General features: G+C 39.9%; 2 protein-coding genes across 3 annotated transcripts; one reads left to right on the top strand and one right to left on the bottom strand.

The window, feature by feature from the left end:
- Positions 1-668: 668 nt before the first annotated feature.
- On the top strand, positions 669-6,453 carry smpd1 (sphingomyelin phosphodiesterase 1). The gene is made up of 9 exons (XM_034140020.1): positions 669-838; positions 1,018-1,273; positions 2,080-2,400; positions 3,120-3,400; positions 3,752-3,925; positions 4,219-4,390; positions 4,581-4,657; positions 4,830-4,975; positions 5,060-6,453. The coding sequence occupies exons 2-9, from the start codon at positions 1,067-1,069 to the stop codon at positions 5,476-5,478; spliced, it is 1,797 nt and encodes a 598-aa protein (XP_033995911.1). The 5' UTR covers positions 669-838; positions 1,018-1,066; the 3' UTR covers positions 5,479-6,453.
- A 903-nt stretch (positions 6,454-7,356) lies between these two features.
- Positions 7,357-13,432, bottom strand: tpte (transmembrane phosphatase with tensin homology). Of its 2 annotated transcripts, none has more exons than XM_034140021.1 (19): positions 13,260-13,432; positions 12,713-12,803; positions 11,961-12,041; positions 11,843-11,890; positions 11,587-11,748; positions 10,952-11,071; positions 10,200-10,299; positions 9,986-10,049; positions 9,816-9,880; positions 9,584-9,644; positions 9,419-9,500; positions 9,028-9,116; positions 8,850-8,911; positions 8,681-8,761; positions 8,325-8,430; positions 8,143-8,240; positions 7,962-8,057; positions 7,797-7,867; positions 7,357-7,696 (listed from the first exon to the last, which is right to left on the bottom strand). In XM_034140021.1, the coding sequence occupies exons 2-19, from the start codon at positions 12,757-12,759 to the stop codon at positions 7,597-7,599; spliced, it is 1,533 nt and encodes a 510-aa protein (XP_033995912.1). In that variant the 5' UTR covers positions 12,760-12,803; positions 13,260-13,432; the 3' UTR covers positions 7,357-7,596. The 2 variants fall into 2 exon arrangements, with proteins under 2 accessions (XP_033995912.1, XP_033995913.1); XM_034140022.1 differs by lacking the exon at positions 13,260-13,432 and adding an exon at positions 12,982-13,191.
- Positions 13,433-14,269: the final 837 nt, after the last annotated feature.

Genomic DNA, 14,269 nt, shown 5'->3' with positions numbered 1-14,269 from the left:
GAGTATCCTCAAAGGCGTTGACAGATACATGTACATATACAAACATAATAAACATTAAAATACATACAAATATCATCACTCATACACCATTTGAACAAACACAATACACAGTACAGACGCACATACTGACAATGGTGACCTATTGCACAACCATCATGGCCAACAGCAAGGCCTCAAGTAAAAGTCCTGCAATCAAAAGGTTACTCAAGTAAAAAAGTATTTTTTATTCAGAATGACCCATTTCAGTATAATATAGATTACATGTTCTGATTATAATTATTGATGTGTTTAAGTGTTATCAAAGCTGGTAAAAGTTAAATACTTTGTATGCTGCAGGGTAGCTTGTGATGTAAATGAAGTCTTATTTAAGTGTTGATTATTTTCACATCAAAACAAATCAACAAAGTAACTAAAGGTACTAAAAACCATAGAGTAAAACATTGAAATACTCTAGTAAAGTATACTTTCCTAACCATTTTAATTAAGTGCATTACTTGAGTAAATATACTTAGTTACTTTACATCACTGCAAACATATCTCTCCTCAGAACACCAGAGCTAAATTGATCCACCAGCTGATGTGAGTTACGATTTTCTCTGGAGAAAGGTGAACAAATGTCCCACGTGACGAGTCAGCTGACTTTCTGTGGCTTTCATAAAACCCAGCAGAGAGGCTCACTTCTTAACAAGTCAAGCTCCCACCGACGAGCACACAGCCGGGCTTGTTTCTGCAGCACAATTTGTGGAAGTAGGAGCGGAACTGTCTTTACTCAGTCCGTATTGTATTAACTCCACCCGGGGAAGAAGACAACGACCCTCCGGTCTGCACTTGTTTGAAGGTACAGTAGCAAAAAACGCGCTAGCTTCTTGTTAGCAAGCCGGGTTTTGTGTCGAAACGCTTTTAAATGTGTTTGTGTGTGATTCATTTATTCTCAAATTGAAGTTTCTAACTACTAACTGAGTTGTACTGCCTTGACACACCTCGCTTTTTGTTCTGCTTTTCTCATGTTTCTCACAGAGGCTGCAAACAAACATTTGTCACCGGACACCTGCTGTCACTCGGGACCATGCAGCTCCCCTCGCTGCCGTCCTGGTTCCTGCTCACCTGCTCTCTGGTGCTGTTGTTCGGGTCCTGTGATCCAGCACCGACCTCAGAGCAGTCCAGGCTGGTGTTGATGGAGCAGTTTAGCCGCCCCGAGGTCGGATTTAACTGGAGGAATGTCACTTGCCCCTTGTGCAAAGCAGTGTTTACCATCCTTGATATCGCCCTTTTGGTATGTTTGAAGATGTGTCTTACTCGTGCTACTAAAAAAGATGCTTGCATTTTTTAACATATGTTGAAAACACACAGTTACCATTATACATTTATCATTTCAGGGTCATTTTGACAGACAGTTGTGGATCCTTTTTAAGGTTGAGTAGGTTCAGCTGTAATCATTTTTATTTAGTTGTAACTGAGAGCTGTTGATTCATCGTAAGGGTCCCTCAAGTTTTATAACTTAACAGTTTAATCTTCATCATGGTAGTTTAATCAAAATGTATTGCAGTGTCAAAGCAACAAACATTTGGCAAAGTTGAGATGATTTGACTAACTTCCTGTTTCATTATGCAAAACAATTGCTTATAAAAGTTAATATCAATTATTTGGTGAATACATCATTTGGGGTAACTAAAGTTTGCAAACTACTGGTCATGTGACCCTAGCACATATGGGGAAGGTCCTGTTCTTGTTTTGCCCATTTAAAAAAAAAAACATAATTTATTTTAATACCTCCTGTGTTGATTGCTGATCATGCACTGAAACTCCCTCACGAGATCTTGATCACTTTCTGGACCTAAAGTGTTCCTGTAGCTGTTAACCTCCAAAAACACTCTTCCTAAATTGGTTTGATACATTTTTATTCTAATAAAAAATGTAAACATTATACTTAAGTGTGACTTATAAAATAGTGTTACAGTGTCGTCTAATCTAATGAGTTGGAATTTCAGAATAAAACAGTTTTTAGCTTGGCTAATTTCTTTAGGGAGTTTTTAAGCTTTCACTTCTCTCATCCTACTCTGCCTATGTTACCTCTCCTAGAGTGACACCAACGAAGAGCGAGTGGCGAGTGCAGTGAGAGAGGTGTGTATCCGTCTCCACCTGGCTGATGAGCAGGTGTGTCGACAAATAACGGAGTTGTTCAGGGGCGACTTCATCCGGGCCCTGCAGCAGTCCTTCCTGTGGCCCACTGAAGCGTGTGCCCTGCTGGTGGGGCCGTCCTGCGGCAAATTTGACATCTACGCCCCCTGGAACCTCACCCTGCCGAAGGTCCCTAAACCTCCTGTTACACCACCCTCTCCTCCCAAACCTGGATCTCCACAGAGCAGAGTCCTGTTTCTAACTGACATCCACTGGGACCAGGTGAGAGTCATTAGCAAATTAGCAAAAGCAGAATTTATCTAAATTGTTTCCACCTCAAATGTTTGCTTTGGTGACTTTTTGGCCAGGATCCGTTGAATTTTCGGAATATTGCGTTGCAGATTAGAATTTTCCAAAGGGGGGTTCGTTTAGCATGAAATACTTGAAATAACTAAAGGATAAGTTCAAAAAGAAAGTAGAAAAAAAATGAGGTCAACGAGAACTCTTGCAATGATTGAGTCAGACCTAAACATTTCAGATGTGTGTAACTCGCACTGCACTGTAGGTTTTATTTATGTACCTTTTTGTTCATGTTTTATTATCTTTGCTTTAAAATTAGTGTTTTTAAATGCCCTTTTTATAATGTTTCTTAATGTCTTTCATTTTTGTAAAGCACTTTGAATTGCCTTGTGTCGAAAGGTGCTATATAAATAAACTTGCCTTGCCTTAGTACTGACAAATTCCCTTGTATTTTACCTGTTTTTTTTTCATGTAAATGCACAGATTAAATGAGTTTTATATTGCTAGTGGACAGCATTAAAACAACAAAAAAGGACCACAATCTACCCCAATCCTAAACTGAAGTTACTGTTTTACTAGAAAAAATGTTTGCAGTTATTCCAGGAATTTTGGATTGACTAACCACAATACGGCAGGAGAATTAAGGTCACATGATTGTGTTTTGGAGCCCTAATTCTAAAAATAATCCCCTCTACCCACAGGAGTATGCAGTGGGCAGCGTCGCAGACTGCAATGACCCTCTGTGCTGTCGTGCAGACTCGCGCGCTCCCAAGTGGAGGCGCAGGGAAGCGGGGTTCTGGGGAACCTACAGTAAGTGTGACCTGCCTCTGAGGACCGTGGAGAACCTTCTGGAGAACGCTGCCAGAGACGGACCCTGGGACTGGGTCTACTGGACCGGAGACATCCCAGCGCACAATATTTGGTCTCAAACCAGGAAACAGCAGCTGTCGGAGCTTACTGTCATCTCCAGGCTCATCCACAAGTAAAGTTTTGTTATTTTACATAGAAAGGAACACATTTGCTCCTTTCATACAGTACATAATGGATTTGAAGTCTTGCTATAACTGCAGATAACTTTGCCATTTAGATTATCTAGTTAGAAATACAATACCATTTGAAACATGGTGTTAAAATGTCAGACCTTTTTAGCCATGTTGCTGGTGAGGATTTTCTTTTGGTGATGCAGCAGTTTCTTCAATTCCACCCTCAAATAAGTGTTGTTGTACTCTGACCCAAAACCTTGATAACTGCAGCTTTGCTCAGATGTTTGTCATGTGCTACCTGGAATTGATCCCAACGGCCATTGACTCTGTTCTTCTTATCTCCTGTCCAGATACCTGGGACCCAATGTGACAGTGTACCCTGCTATAGGGAACCATGAGAGCACACCAGTGAACAGCTTCCCCCCGCCCTTTGTTCATGGCAACAGGTCCATGTCCTGGCTTTACGACACGATGGCAGAGGAATGGTCCGCATGGTTACCAGAGCAGGCTTTGAAAACTTTGAGGTTTATATTTTTATTATATCTAAATGTGTGTTGACGTTGTACAAGTCAGGCCACCCTGTAGATAAGACATAAGTCACGTTGTTAAATACAGTAGTAACAAAAAACGAGATCATAAATGGTGTTGACTTCCTGCAATTTCACCTTTAGTTCCGATCACATTGTTAGTGAACAGAAGTGGTCACATTTCTCAGAATGTTGTTTCCTATAAAGAGGATGTTATGTATTGGTATGTGGCCTTAGTGGTGAATTTGACTTTGAGTCCTTCAGCTAAGTGTTGGTGTGTGTGATTTCAGATACGGAGGCTTCTACACAGTGGAGATTCAGCCTGGTCTGAGGCTGGTCTCTCTCAACATGAACTTCTGTGCTCGAGAGAACTTCTGGCTGATGGTGAACTCTACAGATCCTGCTAACCAGCTGCAGTGGCTGGTCCATATTCTCCAGGACAGTGAGAACAAGGGAGAGAAGGTGAGTACAGCAGCTAAAACAAAAGATGACGGAATATGTCGGATCAGTTTGGTTTTGCCACGCTTAATGTTAAATGTGGATAATGACTATGGCTTTTTCATTTTATTTCCTTGTAGTCGCTGGTGTGATCATGTGATTGCAATATAATCTTTTATTTTGTTTACGTGCTGACATTTATTTTTTAATTTAGGTTCATATCATCGGTCACATCCCACCGGGCCTCTGTCTTGGCAGCTGGAGCTGGAACTATTATCACATTATAAACAGGTAGCTGCTTTAATCATTTAGACCTAAAAAATCCCTGAACTGATAATAATTAAAATGCCAATTTATAACATAGCAATCCATACTGTCAGTAGTCTGAGGGTCTTGCCTGATGATCACTTCCAAGTTTGCTTGGCTGTTTTTGTGTCTTTTAAAAAAATATATTTTTTTCCAGATATGAAAATACAATTTCTGGGCAGTTCTTTGGCCATACACACATGGATGAGTTCGAAATGTTTTATGACGAGTCGACAATGAGTCGCCCATTAGGAGTGGCTTTCATTGCTCCCAGTGCCACTACTTACATCAATCTTAACCCAGGTGAGTTCATAAACTATTTAAATGACATCCCAACATTTCAGAAGCACGCGGTATAAAAATTGTAAATACTTTGTCCTTTTACAGGTTTCCGTGTTTATTATGTGGATGGGAATTACAAAGACAGCTCTCGGTTTGTTCTTGACCATGAAACCTACATCCTGAACCTCACAACGGCAAACCAAAGTCCAGGAGCGCCGAGTACCCCGGAGCAGAACCCCAAATGGACCCTGCTGTACCGCGCCACCGAGGCCTACGGTCTGACCAGCCTCTTCCCGTCTGACTGCGACGGGCTGATGCGGACCTTCGTCAACGATGACCGCAGCTTCCAGAAGTTCTGGTACTACAGACATAAAGGGCACGTGTCGGAGGCCTGCAAGGAGACGTGCAAAACTACAGTGTTGTGCTTCCTGCGCAGCGGGCGCTACGACGAGCTGGAGCAGTGCGACTTCCTCAACGGCTTTAAAGGAGAGATGGCCCGCGCTGCCAGAAAAACCCTCTGTTGACCTAAGGACGTTTGGACTTAATGTGTGGGTGAGGGAAAAGCAATATGACCAAATGTGAAAAAGAGCTGAAAAGAGGAAAGACCTTTTTCCCTGGTGGGTCAACAGGGATTGTTTTTGTTGAAAAGTATAAAGACTATTCTCACAATTGTCAAGGGTTTTGTCGACCTGACTTTATGTTCTCAGTTGGTCTTGTATTATCAGTAATGTTTTTACAAAGATTGTCACAGCCTTGGGTTTGTTAAAAGCTTTTTTGTAAAGACGGGTTTTGTTTACTTGAAGTTAGGTCAGGGTTGTCATGACTTTAATTATATTGTACTGACTGGGTGCCTTGTATCAGGAAAAATGTGTTAAACATATCTCCTTATCGAACATAATGCAACTTTAAAATGCCTTTCTACTAGAGAAGATTCATCATGTTTATCAATGTTAAAATCCTTGAGATGTATCAAGATTAAGGGCTTCATGACATCTCAAGACTTCCAATGAAATATAAATGCTTTCTTGTAAATTGTAAAAAATAACAGGAACTTGTATTTTGGGCTGTCCCACCCTTTAAAGGTTGTAAAGGAAATCAATAGTCCACTTTATGTATTGCACCTGGTGTATTAATGGATCTCCGCCTTTATTTCTCAGGTTTGAGCTTGGCAGAGTTGCTATGCAGCACACAGTATCTTCACCCAATCATTTTGACTCCTCATCAGCACCTGTGGATTTAGGTTGTTAAATTATTTACTTATCACCATCTGCCTCAGCATAGACGCCTGTAAACCCTAACAGTATTTGTCATTAAGGTTTACTTCTGTCTGCACTTTATTTGTTGTCTAACGTACAGGTTTGATAGACCCAAAGTGGGACAAGCATTGGAAGGCTTTCAGCTCTTGGTTTGCAACCTGTGGTGTGACATGTAATGCAACTTGTACAATGAGCAATGATTTAAAGAATGTATTAATTATGAATAAAATATGTATTTGGAGATACGTCTACTTTTTGTTTGCCGAGTCAAATGTTAACACAATCGGGGGGTGGGGGGGAATACATTGACATCTCAAAGTAAGCATACTTAACTTTTATATTGTAGTATTTTCATCTGCTGCCTAGTATTAAATGTGAAATACAAATCATAGATGACTATTAATATCGCAAGTGCCAGTATTCACAAGTTCTCAAACTGACAAATGTGGATTTGTTTTGTCACCCGGTGTTCTCATAACTCTGGTTTCTATTTCTAAGTGTTTCTGTGGGTTTCCCCTTACTGATAAAACATGATGGGCCTTCAGTAGTATAGATTAGGGCTGTGCAATTAATCGTATTTTAATCGCAATTACGATTTTGGCCTGCCACAATTACGAAAACATAATGGAAAAAACGATTATTTTGCTTTGCTAGGTTGTGACAGTGCACTGCAACATATTTGATCAAATGCATTTGTATTTATCATGTTTCGTAGCTTGAAGTGCGCTACAAAATATTTGTTTATTGGTATTTAATTTATTTTTGTATTGGTTTTTTAGTTGAATTATACGTTCAGGGAAAACGGTTAAAAAGATACTGTTCAAATTATTTGTATTAAGTTAAATGGATGTTTTCAAAGTCAATGAATAATCTTATTTAATCGTGATATCAATTGACAAATAATCGTGATTATGATTTTTGCCATAATCGCACAGCCCTAGTATAGATGTTCAAGAACAAATCTACTAAATACTTCAGGGGGGATTAATTAATACTGGCACTGGCAGGAAGTAGTGTTTGTCCAAGAAATATACTGTCAAAGACAACTGCAGCATAACCTTTTAGCATTATAATTTCTTCAGGCGCAAATGTTTTTCTGACTTTTTCAGTTCTATTTTAAGATGCTTAAAACAGTTACCACACTGATTCACTGGAAGACATAACATTTAATGGGAATTCTTCACATTATTATACATTTCAGTTTAAGTGCCTCAGCACTGCAGTCTGACTTAGTGCCTTTCAGATTGTACAACATATTTGATTCAAGTAATGCTAAAGTATCTTCAATTTTAACATTACACTCATGGTATTCACTGTACCAATTCCAGCTCACCATAAAAGTAAAACTAACAAGTCATTTATCATCTTCAGCTTTCTGAGGGGCTTTTATTCAGAGAAGATCATAGAGACACCAAAGTCCTCCTTGTACAGGTTCCAGGTCTTGGGTTTGTGAGGGTTGTCCAGCTCTTCTCTGGGTAGAAACAGCCTGTGGATGGAAAACAGTTCACATTCAGCACTAATGTCAACACAGACTAGCAAAAGATTTGAATTGCGGGGCTTAATAAACAATTGCATGAGAAACATACTTGTTATCCTCTATGAAGGAGGTATTGAACCAGAAGTAGAACGGAACATCTTCATATCCTTTCGGAAGACCCTAAGGGGAATGATGAAAACGAAAGAAGTGAATCATCACGCTGAACACCATCTTAACGGACGTGTAGTTCTGAGGTGTAAATGCAAGCACTCACAGCACTCGACTCAAACATGACCTTGACATCCCCTTCAACCACAGGCCCGTTCAGTAGACTGATGACTGCTGCATTGCTGCCCACATCAGGAAATACCTTTTTTTTTTAAAAAACACATTCACACACTCAACAAATGTTTCAGTATGACATGGGGAGTGAATGTGTCGAGTGTGAAACTTACTGTGCAGTTCTCCTGTTTGGCACACACACATTGAAACACCAGCTCTTTCTTCACAATTATCTTCACCTTGAGATCACTGCCATTACCTTTACCCACACCTGGGCAGAGGAGAAAAAAACTGTCAGATATTACGACGAAGAGATATATAAAAGGATCAATTACCCTGACCATTTTGAGTTTACCTGATATGGAGTGGATGCGGATGCTCTTGATCCTGAGGCTCTTGGGTGGAGGCATCTGTCTGTTGAACTTGGTCTTCATGACCTCGTAGTACCCCACGTACCGACTCTATTGTTCAGACAGTAAAGAGCTGAAACATCTTCACCCAGTGTCCAATGTTTTATATGAGGAAATATCACATGATACGGATACGATTGTGTTTTAAGAAAGGTAAATCCTGTTTATACAGTATGTTGCTTTCACCACATCGTAGTTTCATTTGACCACAGGGAGGCGCCAGTCAGATATATTTTTGTTATGTTCTAAAGTCCTAAAGAAATGCCTCTTTACAAATATTTCCGTCAGAGTGACTTCTTACCTGAGAGGGCGTCTCTACTCCCTGAAACTTTGAGCTCTGACTCTTGTCTGTCCTCCTCTCACCAAAAAAGTCCAGACTATCCTGGTAGACAAACGGAAAGGAATGTAAGAAAGTGTTGGCAAATGTTTTCCTTATTCATTAACCTTGCCTGTACAAATCTGAACTGTACCTGTGCGCTCTCGAACTGGTCGCTGTCAATAAGCCAGGTGCACACCAGAGTACCTGTGCGTCCTGTAAAAGAGAGCAGCAGAAGGTAAACTAAGAGTGGACGTTAAATAATGTCAGTGACTGTACATCAAACTAATGATTTATTTAACTCAATTTATTCAAACAATCGTCATCATCACCTTTCCCTCCTTTGCAGTGAATGGCAATGATGTTTTTGGGATCAGCAGACATCCACTCCCTCACGTTTGCTGTGTATTTCAGCATGTCCCTGAGACAGATAGTGGAACACAGTGGTAAAATAAAAACATTGAGATAAACTGGCACACTATTACAACACATACTGCTAGTTAATGATAGTTCATTTAGTTTCTTTTGGTGTTAAAATACTTTGTGGAAAACGTTGCAGTAATTTCACACGCCTTAAAACCTTGGGTTGTCAACCAGGTCAACCTAATACAGCAATATCATGACTGTGATAATAAAAGGGCCTATTGTGAAGCTGTAATCTAAAGTATAATTACAAACAAAGGGGAGAATGAAACAAGACATCACACAGAAAATGTGACTCACTCCAACGCGGGAACATTGTGGTCATCAATGAACACCCGCTCAACCTTGTAGTGGAAGAACTGCGGGTCGTAGCCCTTCTCACCTGGAAACAAAATATATTTGTATGGTTTGTGTAGTTCTATTTACAAGGAATGTGACATGTGACGAGAGGAGGTGCCTACTTACTGCACAGGTTGTAAACTTTATAGTGGTCTTCATGTTTAGTGTCTAGGAACCTCGCCACCTCCTGCACAAACAGAGAGGAAGGATAGGTTTTAACACATGTGGAGGTGTGTAAGAACTGTGGGATTATTTGATGTTAGAAGTTCCTTGAAATAATTATGCCTATGATTGTATTTGTTTTAAAATTGGTAAGTGTTATTAGATAAACCTTAAAGTTAAGTGTGCCCAGACTTACCCTGATTGGATTCCTGTAGAAGGACTGCTTTCCAGAGGAGGGGAAAGACATAGCAATGACACGGTCTAGAAAACAAATGTTCCACTTCTTAAATATTGTTGTCATTTATTTGTATTTTCTGTCGTGCACTTATGGAGCTTTTTTTAAGTCATACATAATTTAACACCTACCCGTCACATAGGTAAGGTCAAGGTCAAATCCATCCTTCTGATAGCGACGCTTGTTCTCAGAAACCTGGAAACAAGAATATTTCAATGATGGGAAAGTAGTAGACATTCTCCGAATGATGCAGATGCTATTTCTACACAGCCGCTGTCCTCCAGTTAACTTAAGTACATTCAATGTTTACAGTTTTCTATGCATCCATGGTGTTGTTGACCTTACCATCCTCCTGGTGACCTTCTCCAGCTCTTTTCTCTGAGCTGCCAGTCTGAAAACCCTCACTAGTATTATTATTCTCAGGAAACGGAAAAACGTCACCACCCTGAGGAAGAAAGAAGTAATATATACTCTTGAATCATTACTCATCATTTCAAAAAATATCGTCAGTGGCAACGTTTATACTGTAGAGTGATGCTATATATGGGGTTAGGATTGGTTGAAACCAAAACTACATGAACATACTGGAAAAGAAGGGTTAGAAAGAGTAACTGTGCGTCGAAATCTCCAAATAACATTACTAAAAACAAAAACTCTTCAGAAGCAATATCTTTTTTAGTGCCTTATCGCTTGTCATATGATCAGTTATCACACAGAGCTCATTAAGAAAACATATTTTTAACAGTGTTGTTGCTTTGACAGGTTTTTTTTATAAATAGTATTTAGGGCACTGGACACCAACACAGGTGTTTTTACGATTACCCTCACTGATTAGACCTACAGTCAGGTGGAAGCTGGGAATTAAATGATGTCCCCAATCTCTACAAACAGAGGTTAAAACTTATCAATCACAGTTAGTTCACAGACCTGGGGAGCAGTCTAATCAGGAAACATAGGTAAAAACAACTGTGTGGGTGGACTATGACTGTGTGTGCGCGTGTGTGAGTGTTAATCATTTTTTATCCACTACCATAAAACCAAAGCTTCTAGTCAGCCATGTCTATCAGGTGCATGGAAACACAGAGGAAAGCAAGTACCTGGGGATCAGATCGGCTCCTGACAGGTCACTGAAGGTGTAGACCATGGTGACCACCAGCGTGATTGCCACAACACAGGCGTCTATGATGTTTAACTTGAAGCTGAAGTAAACTTTGAACCTAAAAGATCAATTAAACAAAACATTAGACAATCAAAACACCCAGATCATGCAACTAATAGAGTCTGAATCCAACATTACTGTAATACAGTACAGAAAAGTATTTTTCAGGCAGGCTGCACTTCAGGCAGGCTGCACTTCAACTCTGAGTCATTATGTTTCCCAAACATGGCATACATTTCCTGTCCAGCTTCCTCTTCTTAGTTTCCTGTTTAACAGCTAATCACACTTGATTTCTGCTGACAGGGGACTCTGGGAATGTTTGCGTCACTCAACCGTTTCTCAAATTCACTAGGAAGCAATTGTGCAGTAAGCTCAAGGAGTAGATAAATTACATGTGATTTTTGGGAAATAGATTACAAAATATTTCATCCTGTTACAGCAACTACCCAACAGTGCTGCAACTGTCCACCTCCTTACAAAGTCTCATCACATAATTAACATAAGCTTCACAAAAGACAAGATGTGTAAATGTCTGCACCCCAACTGCATGCAAAGTCTTCTTTTGTCACTTACCCTTCCACATACACCCGCAGGAGAACGTCAGCGAGAAAGAATAAGGAGATGATGAGGGACACAGCCTCTAAGGCATCTCCAACCTCTCTGCTCTTGGTTGGCAGTGCCAAGTCCACAATCACCAGCACAAAGTCCACTATGATCAGTATCACTCCAAATATACTGGAGGAAAAGACAGATAGTTCAGCATCATCAAACAAAAACAGGCAACAAGAAAAACACCATTGGCATTTACTCCAAAAGAGTTCACACTCACCGAAATCCAAAAGACATAACAAACGGTGCAATCGTCTTGCGGATATTGCTGAAAGAACGAGAAATAATTAATGCTTTTCACTTAATGAATGTACAATGTCCAATCTGAATAAACGTACTGGTACATTGTGTCTGGTTCCACAATGTCATCCTTTCCATCTTCAATCTTCACGTTGGCTTCCTCCATCTTTGCAACGTTTCTAATTGATAAAAAGAAAGATAGTTAGACATAAAGAGTGATAGAAGATATGCACTAGGGCTGCACGATATATCGTGTCGTGACGATAATCGCATGCGCGATATTCACATCGCAGGAAGTGCGATATTAAGTAGGCAAATTAACTCAAACACGTCATGTTACAATTCTTTTGCTGCTTGCTACAAAAGGAAAACTCATGTCAGGGTTACTTGAGTGAGTGACATGCAGGCTCTGCATGCACAGCAAACCACCAATCACAATCAAATCTCCTAAGCAAACGGACCTGGTGATTAAAGGTAAAAACACTGAATAAAGTAGTTTCATGTGTTTCTCCAGGGCAGTTCGCCGCTGCTAACCGAGCTAGCTCAGCTTGTTGCTCTGATAACTTAAGATCCAGACATCCGTGACTAAAATCCTTCATCCGGTTAAATATAGTTAAAAAAATACCAATTGGCATTAAAGTTCAAGAAAGGATGGTTTGCGGACAAAAAAAGCAGCCTTTTCTTCAATTCCTGTATTTTTTCATATCGCAATAGGCTATATATCGCAGGATAAGAAAAATATCGCAATGTCAGTTTTTTCCAATATCGTGCAGCCCTAATACAGTATGCACACCTTTAAGCAGGCTCAAATAACAACCCCTGCAAACGAGCAGGATTAAATATTCCTCACCCATTTACACCTGAATCTGACCCTGGACTGAAATACACTGAGGACATGATGAGAGTGTCTTCCTTCTTGCTTTGTTCAGAGCGTGTGGACTCTGAAAACAAGAGTTCACAACGATTAAAACTCCCTTGTTCAGCATGTTGCTTTAATGTTATAAAAAAAAAGAACAGCGAGAGGGCAAAGACGCTGTGTCCTGTCCTGAAAACTGTATCTCTTCAGGAAAAATCCACCCTTTAAAAAGAGAGACAAACATGCTTTCTCATGAAACTTACAGGATGCATTAGTGCTGCTTTCCTAGCACTAATCGCTTAGCAACCTCATTAGTTCTGATTAGCGGTAGATGCAAAACATGTAAGCAAGCAATTGGCAGTTTGTTTAAGAAAAGTTAATTATCTAGCATTCCTCATAAACCTCTAAAAACAACAAGTTCGATTTAACAACACAAACCACCCGCTATTCAGCGTCTCTAACCCGAGCACAGCCTTCTCCCCCTTGCTTGTTGACCCAAATTAGCCCCCAAAATCTAGCTAAACTCTCGCCGCCTGCTTACCGTTAGGACAGTCATTCGTATAATTTTACGGGAGTTTGTCTTGTGACTTCTTCTTGTGAGGACAAAGGAAGACGGTTCAAAGGTTAACCGGGTAGATTTTTTTCTGTCCATCCACTTTCCTCTTCGTGTTTTGCTAACGTAGCGGTTTTGGACTTCCTGGAGCACTGAGTGAAAAACGCTCAGCTCTTTTCTCGATACTCTCTTTTCTCATCACAACCACTTTCACACGAAAACTGACTGGGTCTAACATTCCATTTCAGAACTTTCTACCATTATCTGATTTAAAAACAGGCTGCTGCAGCCCTCTCATACTGTATCTCCCTCCTCTCTGCAACATCTGGTTTTAATTGAAATCGCATTCTCAAACACCAACATATTCCTTACCGAGTTGGAAAAGTCTAACCGGTAGTTCAATGGCAACAGTGTGGAACATGTGTGGAAATTATATTTCACAATTAAAGGTGAGAGCCATTGAAGTCCATATTGATAAAAGGGAAAAGCAAAATGTAGGCCAAACTGGAGAAAACATGGTGGGGTAAATTCTTTAAAAAGTCACAGTGCTTAAAAAACCCCGTAGAAAAATCAACTGGTAGGCTATATTGATTAAAACACTTAAATGGGTTACTGAAAATAGATTGTAACTTTACCATACCACAAACTAACACAAGGGGGAGCCATATCCACAGAACACATAGTGAACTTGCTACTCTGTTGTTGTACCTTTTCAAATGTACTATGTTTTGGTCTTTTGAAATTATCAAGTTGAAAACATTTTTACTGCAAGGCTGACAACCCCCTCTTTCTCTCAGTAATGACTTTCTCTATTCTATCTTCTGCATTACTTTGAATCAATGTCCTCATTTTTTTTTTATGTTGAAGGGAGGTTAACCCTCATCAACTGAACCCTTTTTGCAAGGGTCAAATTGAGTTATTTTCAATTAAGACATTGGGTCCTACATTGGCATACATAATTGATTTAAGGGAAAAAGTGGTATATTCATAAAATATGT

Source organism: Trematomus bernacchii, unplaced genomic scaffold (assembly GCF_902827165.1).
Source record: "Trematomus bernacchii unplaced genomic scaffold, fTreBer1.1, whole genome shotgun sequence".
Lineage (NCBI taxonomy): Eukaryota > Metazoa > Chordata > Actinopteri > Perciformes > Nototheniidae > Trematomus > Trematomus bernacchii.
This window is presented reverse-complemented; position numbering and strand designations above follow the sequence as displayed.

Coding starts and splice junctions, on each gene's coding strand:
- tpte (XM_034140021.1), bottom strand. CDS start 12,759: ATGTCCTCAGTGTATTTCAGTCCAGGGTCAGATTCAGGTGTAAATGG. Junction 9,501..9,583: donor TAAAGTTTACAACCTGTGCA/GTAAGTAGGCAC, acceptor TTTTGTTTCCAG/GTGAGAAGGGCTACGACCCG. Junction 8,762..8,849: donor ACCAGTTCGAGAGCGCACAG/GTACAGTTCAGA, acceptor TTTGTCTACCAG/GATAGTCTGGACTTTTTTGG.
- smpd1 (XM_034140020.1), top strand. CDS start 1,067: ATGCAGCTCCCCTCGCTGCCGTCCTGGTTCCTGCTCACCTGCTCTCTG. Junction 3,401..3,751: donor ATCTCCAGGCTCATCCACAA/GTAAAGTTTTGT, acceptor TCTCCTGTCCAG/ATACCTGGGACCCAATGTGA. Junction 4,391..4,580: donor GTGAGAACAAGGGAGAGAAG/GTGAGTACAGCA, acceptor TTTTTAATTTAG/GTTCATATCATCGGTCACAT.